At 38.6% G+C, this 18463-nt stretch overlaps 1 protein-coding gene across 2 annotated transcripts in view; it reads left to right on the top strand.

The window, feature by feature from the left end:
* The window catches only part of ADAMTSL1 (ADAMTS like 1), a 217249-nt gene that overhangs the window by 86717 nt on the left and 112069 nt on the right, over nt 1–18463 (top strand). Inside the window, exons 8-10 of one of the 2 annotated variants that reach the window (XM_026866331.1) lie at nt 4855–4966; nt 5559–5697; nt 16536–16586. In XM_026866331.1, the coding sequence (XP_026722132.1) occupies nt 4855–4966; nt 5559–5697; nt 16536–16586 (302 nt within the window). The remainder of the gene's footprint in view (nt 1–4854; nt 4967–5558; nt 5698–16535; nt 16587–18463) is intronic. The other variant, XM_026866332.1, reaches the window with a different exon arrangement.

Raw genomic sequence — 18463 nt, 5'->3', positions numbered from 1 at the left:
TCAGGCTTTAATTTGAGCCAATAGAGACAGTTTCTTAGACATGGCATTTTCTATTACTCTGACAAATTGTTCTTTGCAGCTTTTCTTTTTCTTTTTCTGTAACATTTTTCTGGTATCATGTAACTCTATTTCAAAAATCATTCCGTTTTAATTACTGTGAAGCTTTGGTGCGAATCTTGTTCAGTTTTCATAATTTTAACTTTTTTTTTTTTTTTTTTTTTTTTGGTGGACATTGCCTTTCTGTTTTGTTAATTTTATTTTTATACAGTATCTATCAAAATAGGATCCTTTTTTAAAAAAAAAAATTTCTTGGGTATTTCCATGATTGAGGTTAGTAAATATTCTCCAGTGGGGATTTAGGTGGCTTGCTCAGAAGTGAAATCTCTTACCCTGAGAGCATGTTGATGGTGGTGAAATGGTCTTTCCATAGATGAGTGGGATGTTATGGATGGTATCCACAGAAGAGGTGCAGCAGGGCTGGTTTTGGTGTATTTGCGGTTGTTCTTGGTTCTGTGGAATAACTTTGGTCTTATTTGAGAAGCTTCTGCTTTTTTTACACTTAGTGGATTCTGTACAGATTATCATAGATGTTATAGCTGATACAGCAGGTTTCATCACTGCCAGCTATCCTAGCCGGTCCATTCACTGATTTTCTGTTTTGTTCTTCCTTTGGGGAGAATAATAGAATCCAAGAAAATACTTGAACCTCTAGCTTGCTTTTTTTTGCTTTATAAGAGATTTAGTCTAAAGGCTTTTTAACAGTCACCCTAATCACCTAAAGGAAGACAGTTTAATCCAAGATTGGGGTACGGTGAGCAAATTCAATTCAGAGATGCTTTGTAAAACATGTAAATTGGTGATAATGTAATTTCACAGTGATTTCTCTGGATAATTTAGAGGCTGAGTTGAGAAGCAACAGATGGAGATGTCTTCCATATAAAGACAGCTCCAAAAACAAGGTGATCCAACACAAGACTATCTCAATCAAGGGACATGAATGCAGAAGTGAACAGGAGACATGTTCCCTGGAGCTCAAAGGCAGAGGTCCCTTCTGGGGAATTAAAAGGCAAGCTCAGAGGAGTCATGGTGTAGTCCTTTGTTAGACAGTATGCTTGAAAGCCTTCAGAATGTCTCATGATTTAAATTTTTTTACTTTTTATATTACTTTAAACAAGCTTGTAAAATTATTTTCCCATGGCAATGTCTGGCTCCTATTTCTGCTTCATGAACAAATTATGAACAGCAACAAATCTCTCGCACATCCTCCTCCTTTTTCAATGTAAGATATCACTACATACAAACAGGAATATTAAAGCACTCCGAGCAGAGAAAGGAAAGCATCAAACAAAACTTTGTTTTTACTGACTCTCCCTCTCTCTCTTTGTGTCTTTCTCTCTCTCTCTCTTTTTCATAAAATGAAATCACACTTTTCATAATTTAACCCTACAATTAACATTAATAATTTCTTGGTTATCGCTGCTGGTTATAAACTGCTGATTAAATTTCAGAACCGCCCAAGTAAACTCAGTTCAGTTTTGTAGTACAGGCCAGGTGTTCTTCAGTGAACATAAACAAATGGATCAGGCATATGCTACTAAAATCAAGCATGTAAGGGTTGGGCTTTGGGGGGACTTTGCTTGTTTGTTTGTTTTTATGTGAACTAATCAAACTTGGAGGCTGTAGGAAAACCAACACAAAGAAAAGGTGAAGTCAGATGTTGCAGTCTCTCGGTCAGAGGACAGATCAGAATAATTCAAAACGATTATGCTGCTTTCATATTCAAATTATGAGGTCTGTCGTTTGCATTCAACTTCCTGTGGATATCCCTAATATTAATACTATGTTTTATCAATCCCAGACTTTACCTGAGCAACAGCTAGTGTGCCTCTGTTGCACCATCCCAGACAGCCATTTACAAAATAAATTTTAAAAAAGCAGGGTAAAAGGAATGATTTAAAAAATAAAGAAATAAAAAATTTCTGTTGCTGGTCACTTTAGGATAGACAGTTAATTTTGGGGGGTTAGTCTGAGGACTCTAATTTTAACCAACTCTTTATAAGGCCGATGAAATCCTCTTGGGTCTTACAAAGTGATAAGGGCTGCTTTGCTATTTGGAATACTCTAAACTCCCCGGAATCCTAAAAGAAATCAAGGATGTTCGCTAGGGGATTACAATGCACAAATGCAGGGTGAGTGCTCTGTAAGATCTGATTACTTCTGCTGTCTTCTATTAATAAATTTAGATAGATTAATAAATTTAGATATTATTTGCAAACATAATGAACTACTGCCATTTTTTCTGGTTCAGTGACCTAAGGATGCAAAACTCAATGTTAGTTGGAGGGCTAACTAAAGATTCTCAAGTGTTGACCATCTCTCTTTGAAGCTCTGGCATTTCTCATAGCTAGTAGGGCGTCACAAATACGGCAAGGGTAAAAAACTTCACCATACATGAGAGCTGAGTATTTCAATGTGTGGAAGTTGCCCATGTGCAGCAAAATCAGAACATTTCTTATGGCACTTAGCTATCAAGTCTCACTTTGAGTTTTTCAAGGCTCAAGCAGCCACTGATGTTTTCTCCTGGATCAAGATCTTAGCTTTAACAAACTCTCAGACAAAATAAAAAAGAATTTTTCGCTATGTTCTGCTTACAGAACTCCTTTAAAAAAATAATTACCATGCCAGCTTCTTTCATTTGCTTGTTTTGTATCATTTTAGCTCATGGCTGTAGCTCATTCTAATCCTTTTCCACCTGTTATCATGGCTGTATGAGTGACTTCCACATTAGTCTGGAAAAGATGTATATTTGTCTTTTCTCTGTGTCAAAACAGATAATTGCAGAAATGCAGGAAGAGTCTGCAGGGAGGAGAGGAACTCTTCTGTCTTCCTGATTGCTTTTTTTTAGTGGGAACTCTTTTTCCTCCACTTCCTTAAACAGTAGATTCTGTGTGAGCTCTTGGTCTGTCTTCATGATTCACTGAAGACTGTACTGCTGGGTAGATCTTCTGAGCTTAAGAATCACTGATGATCCTTAGAAAACAAAGAGTAAGAACAGAATTCTCACCAGTGAATGCTTTTTCTGCACACTCAAATGAGAGACCTCCCCAAATGTCTTCCAGCGCAATAGAACATTTTTCCCAGGAGTGTGCGAAGCTTTCATGAGCCCAGAAAGACCTTTCTGAAGTGTTTGATTAATGCACCAGTCATCCATAAGGAATTAGATATCCTGTTTCTGACACGCAGACTCAAATTATATTAATCCATGTAAAAGGCCTCCCATTTGCTGAAGAAGTTGTATTGCTACAGCTGTTTTTTTTTTTTTCTGTTGGGAATTTACATCACTGTTTACTCTAATTAGAAAGGTCAGCCTTAGTGTCAGTGGGCCAGATCTCTTACAGCCATCAATATATCCTGCAGTGTTTTTGCCTTCCTCCTCTTTGAGATATACTTTGATTTGTAATTATGTTTCTATCCATCTACAGGCGAAAGAAAACAAACAACCCAGATTATGCTGTTCAGCTCAATTTGACATATTTTTGCTTCTGTTTCACAGCTACTCTTTGACGGTGTCTTTTGGTGTTTGGAAAGAGAAAAGGAAAGACAGATTGAAAAATAGTGTTTCCAGAACTTGTTCAAAATATGATAAAAGAAAATATGGGAAAAGAAAAAGGGTGCAGTGCTGAAACATGTTAAAGAAAGAAAAAAAATCGTCTGAAAAAAAAAAAAAAAAAAAAAAAAAAAAAAAAAATCAGAAGTACTGACTTGGAGAAAGGTTTGTCATTTCTGGTTGTGATTTGGCAGTCCTCTCCTGTAATATCATCATGCCACTGATGCAGAGATGCTCAAGCAGCACTGATACCGTATGTCTTAGGACAAATAATCAACTATGAGAGGCTTTTATTACCAGCTGTTCTTCCCTTGCCAGCTGCTCATTCAAAGGCTCAGAGGTAATGACAAGGGATGTCCTGCAGAGATTTTGAAGTCCCCATAACAGTATTAATCACACAGCTATCAAACAGGAAGGATTTTTTCCTGGGCCAGGTGCAAGAGGTGATGCTTTAGCAATGTGAAGGGCCCTTTTCTTATTGCACTCCTTGCACTACAAACTATAGGAAATATATAGGAAATCCATTCAGCACACAAAGTATTGGAAGAGTAGTGAAGCTCAGGTGGCTTAAAAGTTAGCAATAGTAGTCTCTAAAGAGTGTTTTCCAAACATGTGCTTAGCTCCAGCCGAGTCCACATCTATGACCGAAAGGAGAATTTTTGTAACCAAAATAAAGTAAGCAGAAGGACAGCTTTATAATAATGACAGTACCACAAAGAAGAATGAAGAAGAGACCTCACCTCAGAAACAAAAAATATCTTGAATTAGAATTTTTATGCTTATGTATTTCTCCCAGCACAGCTTCCCATTTTTACTCTGACCTATCTAATATAATATACATGGTCTCAGAAGGTGTTTGGGAGATACTAAAGATCTAAAATGCATGTCAATGCCGTAAGGGCAGCAGGTAGTGATTTTCTGATTAAATAAAGATCAGTCCATATACTCTGTCCCCATAAAATTTTTCAGTAGCACTAACCATGCATTACTTTTCATTCATCATGCATTATGCTCAGAATGGTCAGAAATGTCACTGATTACACCCAGAAATGTATTTGACCATGTTTTGCGTCCAAGATATTGCCACCAGTCTGTGCTCTGGTTTGTGCATTTCATTTTCATATTGCAAAGTATCTCTGATATTTCATGTGGCTGCAACTTGTCTCAAAGCTGTCAGATGCATGTGGCAGAATGCTTCTTCCCGTTATTTATTGCAGATTCACGCTTTGGTGTTACATCTTTTTCAGATCCGTTATGCTGGTGCTGCCGACAGTTCAGTTCAGTTCATCTTCTATCAGCCTATCATTCACCGATGGAGGGAAACTGATTTTTTTCCTTGTTCAGCATCCTGTGGAGGAGGTAATGAATTACCACTGTATTCCACAAATAGTCATCTGCATACAGGATCTATCCCAACTGCTGCACTGAGATTTGGACCTTTATGGTCCAAAATGGGCAAAATCTGAAAATTAAAGTAGTTGCATCAAAACAGAATGATGTAGCAATACTAGTAGTAGCCTGTAGATTTTTTAACATCATACCAGACTTTGTACATAAAGTACATTTTGATATCCAAATGACTGCATTTAATGCTACCACTGTCAAAGGGCTGGTGGGATTTGGGCCCACTTTGGAATCACAAGATGTCTCCATTTGCCACCATCTCCATGAGCATCTTCACCCTATGAAATGAACTGAAACTGAGTGTTGGTGATCAAGAAACCTCAGCCTTTGTTTTTTCTTTTTGCTCTAGGCTTCTGAATTTTTATTTGACCATACTGGTTAGCTTTTGTTTCCTGCTATAATACATCAGTCTGGTAAAACAGCAGCTGTTATGTCCAAAAGCACTGATATTTTCAGTTTTCTTTTTACCAAACCAGAACTTAAGCACTTCAGAGAGAGACAGGAAGAACACCGCATCACATAGTATCTCTTCCACTGTGCATTGCAGGTTATCAACTGACATCTGCTGAATGTTTTGATCTGAGGAGCAACCGTGTAGTAGCAGATCAATACTGTCACTATTACCCTGAAAATATCAAGCCCAAGCCAAAACTTCAAGAGTGTAATCTGGATCCTTGTCCTGCAAGGTCAGTCAGCTCTAAATTTATAAGACTGGGCTCTGAAGATGTAAAATAAAGTAGGAAAACATTCTGTTGATACTGCTTAGTGTTGTTTAGCCTACATAATTAAATCTCTTTCTCATTCTGAGGATGTACTGTGTAGAAGACCACTGTTTAGCACTTCCACATTGAAAGGACTGTTTTGAAATGGTTGTTTCTTCCCTTCAGATTGTGTTTTGCTTCATTAAATGTTATAGGGTGTAAAAAACCAAATGTCTATGGTAACATCCCATGATCAACACGTCTCTTAAGTTTTAGTGAGATGGGAAAAATTCTCTTGGGAAAAAAGTGTTGCTGGAAAATGGTTATCATCACAATTAAAGGCATTATTTTTATGTTTCTTTACATCTTGTCCTTAATAAAAAGCTTACTTGCAGTCATGACATCTCATAAGAATGTAACATGGGAGTTTGTTCTAATTATCAATACCCTTTGGCCCCACACAAAAGACTCCTCTCTGCTCCCCTGCCAGGCATTCTTCGTCAGAAGATTAATAGCAAAAATAGTAAGATCACAGAGTCTGATTTCCCATGTATAAGAAAAGGAACAAAACAACAAAAAAGGACCAGTCCTTTGTTGCATTGATTCCCCTGAACTTCAGTGGAAGTCAGCCTGCAGAGGCTCATAAACCACAAGCACTTATTTGTGTAATCTAAACCTTTTGGTCCTCTTGTGTGGCTTTGCTGAAAAATGGTTAAGCAGAGCCCAGAAGGCATGCATACAAGTTTGCCCTAAAGCCATTTATTTACCCACTCCCGTCCCTCTAGTTTTGTGCTGTTTGATAAAGCGAGTTACAGAAATTGTCACTTAAAAAGTTGCTGTGACCCTTCAGATTGCTGGAGGTTGCCATACATAGAAAAAAGATGTCCTAGTGAGGAGAAGGATGCTTCAGGAACCTATGGAACTATGTATCCACTCAGCTGAGGTTGACTGCTTCCCAAACTAAGTATACCAGCCTTAGACTAGCTAGACATTATCAGGGCAGAACAAACCACTCCAAGCCCAAGATAGTTTTTTCCTCTTGTAGAAAGTTTTTATTAAAGTTCATTGGCTTTTTGTAACTGGAGTTAACACTCAGGTTTCTTCATCACTAAAGACACATTTACCCAGAATGTATGGCGATTTATATTCCTTTGTTCTAGTAAACACGTTTTTGATGGTAATTCTGTTTGTAAAGAATTAAAAGCCAGAAATGTTCTCATACAGTTTTAAATTTGAAGTGAAAAATCTCACAGATTTAAAAAGTGGAAATATCAAATCATCTCAAAGTCCAGCATTATCTCAGCCATATTGTACGCTTTTTAAGTTACATACTTTATCATGTGTTTCATTAGGATATATTAAGGATATTATATTAGGAATGCAGCTTCACTAGGGCTTTGTGAAAACTATTTCCTGTTGAGCATGTACTCAGAAGTGATTTTTCAACATAGAGATTGCTTTACCACAGTGCAACAAGACCATTTTTTCCTTCAACAGTATTCTGTCAAGTTTAGTATCTGGCTTCTCTTGTCCTAGTATTTTCCACCAAAAAATATACATATTTAATTCTCAGGTTACTTAAATATATTAACAGTTGCAACTAAAAAACGCACTATAATAAAGTTCTTGTATTTTTTCCTCAGTGATTTTCTCAGATCAAAATCTGTTTCTTTGAATTTTCCTTTGAATTGTTTTGAGGCAAATGCCAGTAGAGGCCAGGTATGCTCATGTAAGAGAACCAAATATGAACATCTCAGAAAAAATATTGCTGCAAGTTGTGGAGCAATAAGCAACCTGTCTTTTAGATCTATCTCTCACAGTACCAATGAGAGAATAATTTTACATATCTGTTTTACATAGATGTGGGGTTTTTTTAAAGCCTAAGCTTCTATTTCTTTAAAATACTGTTCTGAATCAAATATGTCATTTGCCTCAGGAATCTCTGCTATGGATACTTTCCATACTTTTCCCAATACTTTTGAATTACATCAATGGTAAGACAGATGACTGCATAGTACATGGGAGGAAAGAGAAAAAAAACAACAGCTGGGCAGATGTCAGGAAGCAATTTTTGTTTTGTGTAAGACATAACAAGGCAAAGTTGTTGATATAAAGACCCTGAGGGAAGGGAGAGTCATTTAGAAGTACAGCTATGCTGTCCCAGGATACAGGCAGTAAAAGAGGAATTGGCTTTTTGGAAGCATCCTCACTGAATGCCAAATTGCAAATTACTATTTTCAAAAATGCCTTTGTAAAGAATTCAAGAATCAATAACCCAGACAGAAAACCAGCGGAAATCTGTGGTAACTTCTGGAATCCTAGTGCTTTCTTACAGTCAGGAAAAGGGTAGGTGAAGCAGTACAACAAGGTCAGGAGCATGAGCTAGGAGGGCATGTTGTCCCTTCAGAGTCTTTGCTGTGTGGAAGCCACTCTGCTCCATCAGTATAAAATGGAGATATTAATTTTTCCTGGCAAACCCATTTCCAGTGACGCATAGCTGAATAGTGGTTGCTGACTGTTCATATGGTGTGACAATGAATGCCACAGGAAATAATCGTGAAAGACCACAGTGGCGCTGAATAAAGCAACTGAGAGGGGTTACTATAGGAGAGCTTACATGAACATTTTCAGCAAAGAGAAGGCTGAAAGAAAAGTTTAAATTAATACCAAGAATATCGTGTAGGCCTGCAATTAGTTGCCTCTTTAGGCTTAGTTCACAGAAACATTTTACTTTATTGTGCTTATTATGACAATAACTAGCAGTATTGCTGGCATCATGAGTAGCAAAAAAAGCTTAGACTGAATGAATGTGGAAAATGAGTCAACTTTTCTTTCTGCAAACCCAGTTTCTCACATATGCAGAGAAGAACCAGTGTGTGGAAGGTTATTGATCAAACATATATAATTTATACATGTTCCTTTTCCAGGTTAAGTAAAGGTGGCCTGACCACCTAAGGCAGGTAATTAGTGTCTTACAGGATAGAAGATGCATCATGACACCAAGTCCCATTTTGTCCCTACATACTATCAATGCCCTATCCAGCCTCTCTTATCAACCCTCTTTGGGATCCAGCTCCTGCCTTAGAAAGATTAGAAAGAAAGGATCTGTTTATTTACAGTCCATTAAGATTTTACATCAGTCTGTACTTGATGGGCAAATACATGTATACTGATGTATAATATATGTCTACTGATATAAATAGCACCCAGTTCTATCTAGTCTACTCCCCTTCTGCATGGCAAAATCCAACATTAGGATTTCACATATTCAATTAATTGTAAATCTTTTAATTATCCAAGACTGGAGGGTTTAGGTTTGGGTTTTTTTTTTTTTTAGATATCACCAGTATCCTCTTGTCTGGTGTCCTTTAGTGAATGGTGAATGGATTTTTTTTTGTTTTGTTTTGAGAAAAAGTCTGTTTAGATTTGACTTAACTGGATGTGTTAAACACTTAGGACAACTCGGAGGTGCTATAAGCTGAAGATACCATTTTGTTTGTAATTCAAAAGCATTACTTCAAAAAGGAATTTTTAAAAATATGAAAAAGGCTTTTAACCCACTCATCATTCACCTGCTCCTCAGGATGCTCTCTTGAGCAAAATCAGTGCTGCTTCTGGATTTCCTCTTCAGCTTTTAAGTAGTATTCCCATCTGCACTGTTCTGCATTTTTACCAGTCTCCTCCATTTTTTTGCCTACCTGTTGCTGCCACATGTTAATGTTGGTCTTTCTGAGTCACAAAAGCTCTACTGGTGCTTTCATCAGGAGATTTCAATGGTATATAAATATTTCTAAAGGCATCTTCAGCAAAGATTCTAACTTCATGCAGCAACTGTTAAAAATTTTTCATATTAGCAAGCTTCTAATGTGGGCTTCTTTTTATGATTTTGCTAATAATGCCAGTCTGACCTGCACAGGCAAAAATCCTGGAATTTGCCTAGAGCATAATCTGGAAGCCTGATGCCAGAAATAGTGCAAGTACCTGTGGAAAGTCTAGGGGAAAAGCAAGACTTTCAGTACTCAGACACCTGAAAGAATTTTTAGATATCCACAATCTATGGAGTCCTCCAGTAAAATTACAAACCCTTCTTCCCTCTCATCACAGGTTTTTTAGAATTCTCACTCAACTATCCATACAGGATGGTGGCAGAGGCAGGCATCAGCAGAAAGAAATTTAAATAAAATTGTATTTTGTAGTTGTTAATTTTGCTAATCTAACAAGAGCAATGAAGTACAAGTAAAAGCACACAAAAGACTCCTAGGATATTATGGCTATCCAGAATAAGCCTGAGTAGTGAGTATTCCCCTATATACTTGGTGATATGAAAATGTGTACAATTTCCTGGGCAACACTATGAGTCATGTGCATGATTTTTACCTTTCCTTCAAAAGAAAAGGAGGCAGTAATGAGTAAATGTGCATGATTAAAAGGGCAACACAGAGTATCCTTTTAATTGGAAACAGAGGTCTCCTCACTTCATTACAAATTGGCAGCTGAAGCAAGAAAATGCCAAACACATGCTTTTTTCCTTGTTATCAGTTTCCCTAAAGACATTAAATTAGATGGCAATTACAAGCTGTGTATCGCAGCAGTTCAGTGGTCTTGTTTTCAGTACATTCTTTCATGAAGATGATCAAACTGGAGTGATAGTATGTCCCTGAAAAGACCAGCTGCACTTTGTGATTTACACAGTAGCAGCCATAGATCTGCAGTGATGAGAGAGTTCTGAGACACTCATTTATTCTTATTGCCCTTGACTGAGACATATGATAGATTTAAACTTTGTTTTGAATACTCTTTCAGATAAAATAGCCCATAGTTACCACAGATACTGGGTGTTTTGACAACACCCCAGCTTTTTGCATGGATGTGGGACACTGGTCATGACAATGCCCTTTTATGATCTCTGCCTCAGGCAAATGGTCATTTCTGTGGATTTGCATTTTTACTTAGTTTGTTGCAGGGGGGGTGAGAATGCCTTTCTGCCTTGCAGTGCTCTCTGAACATTGGTTGCTTCTGATTGCTGGGTCTGGTCTCAATTTCCACAGTCAGTCCATATGCATATGAACGATCCTAAAGACAGAAAGAGCTAGCCATTTCAGGGGAAGATGACACAAGAAGGTTTTAGCCTCCCTAGCAGAAGGGAGAACACACCTTTTCCACCAGCATGGTTGAAGTTGCACATGCTGGAAAAGTGAGACTGGAATTAATAAAAAGTATGCTGCCAGCAAATGAGAGAGCACAGTGAACATCAGTCATTCCAACTGTGTATTTATGGAGGGTGTTTTTTGAGCAGTTCAGAATTTACTGCGAAAGTAGAAAGGTTGCTGAAGAAATGAGCTAAAGTGATGCATTATGTGGGAGGAAAAAAAAAAAAAAAAGAAGTAAAAAAGCAGAGGGTGAAATTTAGGAGGCCAAAACCAATTCAGAGCAGCAGAAAAAGAACCAATACATGAGTTTTCAGGAAGGCTGAATTGGAAATAGTGATACATTCAAGTAGAAATGGCAGTACATATGCCTCCAGATACAGGAGCTGTAGATGGAAGAGGAGCTTATAGCACTGGCAGTGTTCTTGCAGTTATATTTAGGGTGACCTGAGTTTAAGAGTAGGATAAGATAAGCTGCAGATACTCCTGATGTCTAAAGAGGTAAATTTCTTCTCAAGACAAATAGACAAAACCTTGAATTTTTGGGCAGAGTAAAAGGCATTTAAATTAAGCTAAAAATCATTTTGTCAGAAGAAGCAGGGGGGTGGGACTGGAAGCATTCATCAAAGTGTTAAAAGATGTGAACAGCAGAGCAAATCCACCAGTAAGGAGGTGGTTCATATTAAAGAAAGACAAAGGCAGAAAGGAGCTGTCAGGGTGCATCAGATAACAAACTGTGACGTAGAAAAGCAGTTCTTGAACTGCTATGAGCATCAGATACAGATATCTGTCTGCCCAAGGTGAAGTTGTAGGAAATGTAGACTGCTTAAGTCCTGGTAGAGATGAAAACTGCAGCAAGTAACAAGATAGACACTTACAGAGATTTTTACTGGCTATTCAGTTGTTAACAGTAGTGGAAAATAACAACAAATTTACATCTTACACTGCTCATCCAAACCACTATAAAATATTAAACTGAATAAAAAAGGGAGAAGATTTTTTAGGAGCATTACAGTCATGTTACAGGAAGGAAGTACTTTTGCTGCTTCCAATTTATAGCACCCATTTCAAGTTCCATAAAGAGATTAGTTTTTAGAAATCTATGGCAATGATAAGTAAACCATATGTTTATCAGAATTTGAAATCTGTACACCATGAACAAATCATTTATTATTTAGGTGAGAAACTGTTGTGCTGAACAGATATGGTGTCTAAAGTGTGAGGGTTTTCTAGAGGTTGAAGCGGAAGGATAGCTTTCTCAGCAGTCCTTTGCATTTTGCGGTAGGTTATTAAAGTATCCACTGACCTTCCATTTAAAAATATTTAGGTAGTGGACATTGACTTTTACCAATTTGTAAAGTAATAAGACTATATAAATACAAAATACATGGTAGTTCCACACTGAGTGTAATGTGATAAGATAATCACAACACTATCTATATCTCAGGATTGAGCATGGTGATCCAGAAACCAGAATTGTAACTCATACTGGTGGTATAATTGATAATTATGATACTTGCTTCCTGTGAAAATGTGGCATTCAAAAACCAGTGCTGCCTGTACCTGTGGTGTTACTGTAGATATCATCTAGCTCGGTTCTGCATGCAAATAGTGATAGTTTTACAGAGTAACACATAGGAAGCATTAACAGAATCCATCTATTTGAGGCCTTCGATACCTGCTTCTCTGGGCAGAAAGCATTCTTGTAGCACAAAGTGATAATGTCACTCTTCACAGAGCGCTGCAAGGGGAGGGTGTAGTATCACACACCACCTTACTGTCAGGATTTGTAGTTTTAACTGGAGTCTTTTTCACAAGGCTGTCATCTGTCCAGTGATAATCATGACTCTCAGGGAGATGCTGGCTCAGATGCTAAATTCTTGTCTTCTGTGATGAACTTTTTCAGGTCTTCCAAGTATTTCCTTTCACTTAATCAGCTACCTGTCCACAGCCAACTTAAGCTGCTATAACTTTTTATTATTATTTGTCAACTGTTATTAATATCTTAGACATACTTTGGACCATTGCTTAGATGGCATGGTCCCTGTCATGCAGATCGTTTACTCTCTGGTCTGACAGGTTTCAGTGAAGAACTGTATCTTCTCCATGCAAATCCTTATCAAAAAAGAGGTGTAACAGCTCCAGCCACCCAGGACTGTAGGCAGCCCTGCAGCTACAGCACTGCAGGTAAGAAATCCCCAAGGAAACAGAGCCCACAGCAAAAGCGAAGGCTGTAAGCTGGAGGCGTGCAAGTGTCCTGCAGAGACTGGGCACTGGCACAACAGGGTTGTGGGAGCACCAGCACAGGAGTGGCAGGCACCCCTACCTGCTCCCAGCCTTGGCACATCATCCCCGTGCAGGGTCACACCACACAGAGACATCTCAGGGGATGTTGCCCTGTCTCTCTGCTGGCTATTCTCCCAGCAGTAGCCCCTGTGCCCCTGCCCAACTCAGGAGGTGGCCAGCCAGAGAGCTGTGAGCATGCCCGAGAGGGAGGCAGGAAGGCCTGGCACCTTGCCAGAGAGGGAGTCATCAGGGAGCTACAGGAGAAAGGTGTTCGTGCCCATCATTTGTGCTAAGGAGGTAGCTTAAGGAGGAAAAGGAGCTACCAGGCAGATGATGCCAAACATGGTTTTAAAGGAACACAGCTGTGGACACTCATCCCAGGGGGAAGCCTAACATTGGCAGAGATGGCAGACCTAGGTGCAGCACACCCACATCGGGCAAGTGCAGCTCCTGCTTGACATGTGCCTTGGAAGAGCAAGCTGTCAGCATGCAGGAGGAAAGCAAGCCAGTCAGCAGAGTATATGACACAACTTGTTGGTCTGAAAGGCATGGGAGATTTTAGACATATGAGACACAATGGCTCTTCAAAGTAATTTGCTTTGAGCTCCTGTTCCTGCCAAAGCAGGTATTGCTCTAGGTGTTGCATGAATAGTCCTATTAGCTACTCCCACATCAGCCAGAAATCTCAGTGTAATGAAGAAATTATTATGATTTTCTCTGTTCATATAGCACACCATCCCCTTTGCATTGTCTAAGTAACGTACAGTGAACAAAGCTAGATCTATTTCAATTTCTTGTAGGAGTATGATGCACTGATAGATTCATGGAATTTAAACCACTTTGTCCAGTCAAAAAGTACAGGATTCCCAAAAGAATCTCTGAGATGTTTTTTAAATAGTTCACTTAGGCTTGGGGTTTGGGTTTTGGTTTTTTTTTTTTTTTTTTATGACACACAAAAAAACCCCACAAGACAATCTAGGAAAGATGCATTTGCTCTTAACAGTACAATGACCACCTGCTGTTCTGTTTTATCTTCAAGACAATTTTAAAGTCATAAATTAAGAGACTGTATTATATTGAGGGTCTTTTTCCTCACTGTGACCATGGGACTTACATTGCTGGGGGTCACTGTCTTGCAGCAACAGAATGAGAGCCTTTGGCAGCCCTTCACATAGTCACAAGAACAGTGTCAGTAATTCTGTGGAGCTCTATACCATTTACAGAAATACAATTTATGTATGCAAAATTCTTTAAGGCCCAAACCTTTCCAATGACAATATTAATCTAGTGCTTTGTAAATGTTATTTAATCTTCATAAGAGTGTTTGGATGTGGTACGGTTATTTCCATTGGAATAGTTTGGGATTTTATGCATTCTAATGCATGTAGACCTGGATTATGCATCCAGATCATATTTATTAGAAAGAAAACATTTCTCACTGCAATGAGTGAGAAACGTTTTGAAATCTGTTTCTTTCTTAGGCAGTAGATGCTTTTATAGTATAATTATTTAGTTTCTGAGCTTGATACATTAATCATTTCTTCAGCTGCTCCTCAGCAAGCTGATGAGCTGGAAAGTACAAAAGGCTTCAGAGTGGAACTTCAGCAGCAGTGGTAAAAGAGGCAGGGAAACAGTAAAGATTCCCAAAAACATCAGCAAAAAAAGCTCAGAAAAAGTCCCCTTTAATCTTCCTAAAATTATAGTACAGTTTCTCAGACTTCTCCAGGCATTCACCCGTCAAGCAAAGTCTGAAAAGACATGTTCATTGGCCATACTCTAAATGACCCATTTGTCTTTTCCAGAGTTTCCCAGTGCCAGAACTGCCTCTCCTACATTTTTAGATTTTTGTGGAGACAGACAGCTTTCTGAAGATGCAAATATGCACACTTATGCAGAGGGCTCCTTTGACTACAGAGGCTGCTAATCTTAGAAGGGAGTTGTCTAGACCCCATCACACACTCCCAAGGCTCCAGTGTCTTCCCGTGTTTTAGTCAGAAAACTCCAGCATGCTGACCTGGCACTGACTCCTCACTGTGCAAACACAATGGGATCCATTCTCCTATCGTGGACGAGTTATACACAAAAAAATCCTGTTGACTGAAAGGAGAATAGACCCCTTTAGCCTTAGCATGACAAGACTCCTTTGAATGTTTTCAGCATTCTTCAGTGAACTCTGTTGAGGATGGAGAATACTTTCTCCCTTCCCCCTCTTTTGCTCCTTCTGCGTTGCAGAAACCCATAGCAGCATCCCTAGCAACTCTCATCTGTGTAAGGCTCTCAAAAAACACCTTCATTCTTTTCACACTTTTTATTTTAATGCAATGGGCATTCACTCTTTGGTGGTCCTGCCCACCTGCCCCATCCAAGTCCACTGTTGCACGGTGGCTTTGATGAAACTGATAGATGAGGTACTCTGGGGTCTTCTATTTGACATTAATAGATATGCATGACAATTGGGAGACAACATGGGTAGTTACTTTGAGTCAGAATCTATAAAAAGTGCAGACAAGAGATGAAATTCCAGACTAGCCATTCAGTGAGACCCTGTAGTTGCCAACAAATCAAGTAACGTCCATCTCACACATAACTGACATAATGCTTCAGATAATTACTAATTTTGATCTACTCTGTTGTCTTCTACAACCTTTAGATGTTATATTATTTAGATATTATAGCAATAACACTACAGCAGACCAAGCCAACCAGTCACAACACTACCAAAAATGAACAGAGGGACAACATGACATATTACTCCTCTCCAGCTCTTTCTTTTTTCCAGAAAAACCCAAATAAAGAAGCAGGTTCTGAAGATTAATGAAATTGGACTGATTTTAAGGTGGAGAGACAAGAATTGCAGATATGAATTTTTGCACTGGGATTCCCTGAATTTCTAATCCCAGCCCTTGTGAAAGCAGACATTTTATCCAAAGGGCAGAAACAACCATATAATAGTTTCAAAAAGGATTTGATCTAGAGCTCTTTGAAGAAGATAGAAGTTCCCCTATTGCCTGCAGTGCCTTTGGATCAAAGCTCCAAGAAACTATTAAGTGTAGAATATTTCTTTTTAATGGCAAAGAATAACTTCATAAATTTAAATAATACTTGGACAGCTCATTTGGATCACTTATGGTAATGGATTGCTTCTTGGTCAAACAGTAATATATTCATAAGAATAAAGTAGTAATTGGTGGTTTATTCTCTGAATGACTTGGAATAGGATGGAAGTGTAAGTTTTGTTTTAAATGTGATAGTAACTTAGGTAAAATATCTTGGTTTTGGGGGAATTTTTTCTGTAATATTGTGTAAAAAGGTTATATAATGTAATCATTTAGTGTTTATTTTATTATGTGTACCTTCTACTCAGAGGGTTGGCATTATTGTTCCTAACAGTGATGGATACAAGCAGATCATGCCCTATGACCTCTACCACCCCCTTCCTCGGTATGTAAAACAGTCAACCAGATGCTAGGATTAACAAATACATTTACTTTTTTTCTTCTTCTCTGCATTTCTGCTTTGCTCTCAAACTAAGTTAACAGATGCCGCTTTTCTCTTGCTCTGAGCTCCTGTGGATTAACCTAGAGATGGTCAAGTGCTAACCTCTTGTTATAAATTCTGATGATGCAGAACTGAAGTAATATTCTAGCTGAAGCAGCAATACAGACTTATCAAGTGTGTGGTCCCTTTCTTTCCCTCCTTTCTCACTCTGCACCTCCTCTTTTCTTTCACACCTTTCCATTTTCTTCCCTTTATTAATCTTTGAACAGGTCTATAACCTGTAGCTTTGTAGTGAACCATCAGACTTTCTCTCTGACAGTGCTGCTTCTTGCATGCTTAGAAATTGTGAGTGTTTGGGTTTAGGCAGTATTAGTGTTGTGTTTTGATCCTGCAAACCCATGCTAATGCCTGCTCCATGGGCATTAATCCATTGGCTTTTCCAAGAAATCAGAGATCGGGAATAGGATCAAGGCCTGGTCTGTATTATTAATTATCTTACAGTTAAAATTCTTTTAATGTAAGTCTTTAAATTATCATTGAAATAAGCACATGAGTAATTACTCTTATAACAGTGAATAAGAATGGTGTTGATAAAAAAGTTTGGTAGCTGAAGGATAACCTTCAGCTGTGTTTCCTTTTTCATTAATTTATTGCATCATGGAGTACGAAATCACAGAAAGAACTCCCTAGGCAACTTGTTAGCCTCATCCTGGTGAGGAAAAGACCTCCCTCAAACCGTGATGAGGTCTACTGCAGAGACCTTTCAGCATCAGTGTGCAAGCACAGTACATTAATGTTCAACAGTCTGCAGTCAAATCATGAACCCACCCCAAACCATGAGTGACAAGACAAGGAGGAGAGCATCTTACTTGCCAAGCATTGTGGCTGTCATTTATGTTGACACTCTTTATCATTGATCTGTGTCATTTGGTTTAGGATTTTCTCATCCTAGCTGAGTGTTTATGATTATGTACACACAGTCACTATCAACAAATATTCATGAGATACACATAAAAGATATCCCTGTGTCTAATTCCATTTTCTGGAAAACACGTTTCTCTGAGCTTTATTTAAAGAAAACCCACATACATACCTCCTAACCTCAAAAAAAATAAACTTCTGTTAGTAAGGAATATAGAAGCTAGAATATTAATACAGGGTTTAACACTCTAACTTGTGCATTGACAAAAGACAGAGAACAATTTTATATCAGAGGATGATTCAGCAGTACTTAACAGTGGAGGGACTGTTTTTAAGGAAAAATCATCCTGGGCTGGCAGCTAGGCAGAGGCTTTTTTACTGCTGAAGAAAATCCAAAATAAAGGATCAAAATACCCTGAGGTATTTGACTTTCAGTAACACTGAAAGAAAAAAAAAAATCTCTGAAAATAATCAAAAAGCTGAGATTGTTTCTCAAACTGTTCTGGATTATGGTCTCACCCCCTAATAGTCCGTTTACATCTCCTCTCCCAGCTGCACTATTCTTTAACCCTCCCCATTGATTGCTCAGTCTGCAACTGCTGGCTGGGATCTCTCCCCACCTTTTTCCCTCTGCTGTTCTCCTCTTCTCCCTCTCTCCCACTCCCACATGTGCTCCTATGAACCCACAAACAGGGCTCAGGTCTTCCAACCTTGCCTCAAGACAGAAGACTTGGCCACATGTCTCTTCTCCAAAGCTCAAAGGCAGGCAGCAGAACCCGAACAGTCTACAAGGCTGGCATGAGAAAGGGAATAGTCAGGGAGGTACAACCTGCGGAGTTCAGGAAAAAAAAAGCAAAACAAAAAAGCCCCAACCAAAGCAGAGAGGCCCTGGTTACATT

This window comes from Athene cunicularia, assembly GCF_003259725.1.
Source record: "Athene cunicularia isolate RWA chromosome Z unlocalized genomic scaffold, athCun1 chrZ_part2, whole genome shotgun sequence".
NCBI classification, from domain to species: domain Eukaryota; kingdom Metazoa; phylum Chordata; class Aves; order Strigiformes; family Strigidae; genus Athene; species Athene cunicularia.
Note: the sequence above shows the minus strand (reverse complement) of the source record. Positions and strands in the feature narration are given on the sequence as shown.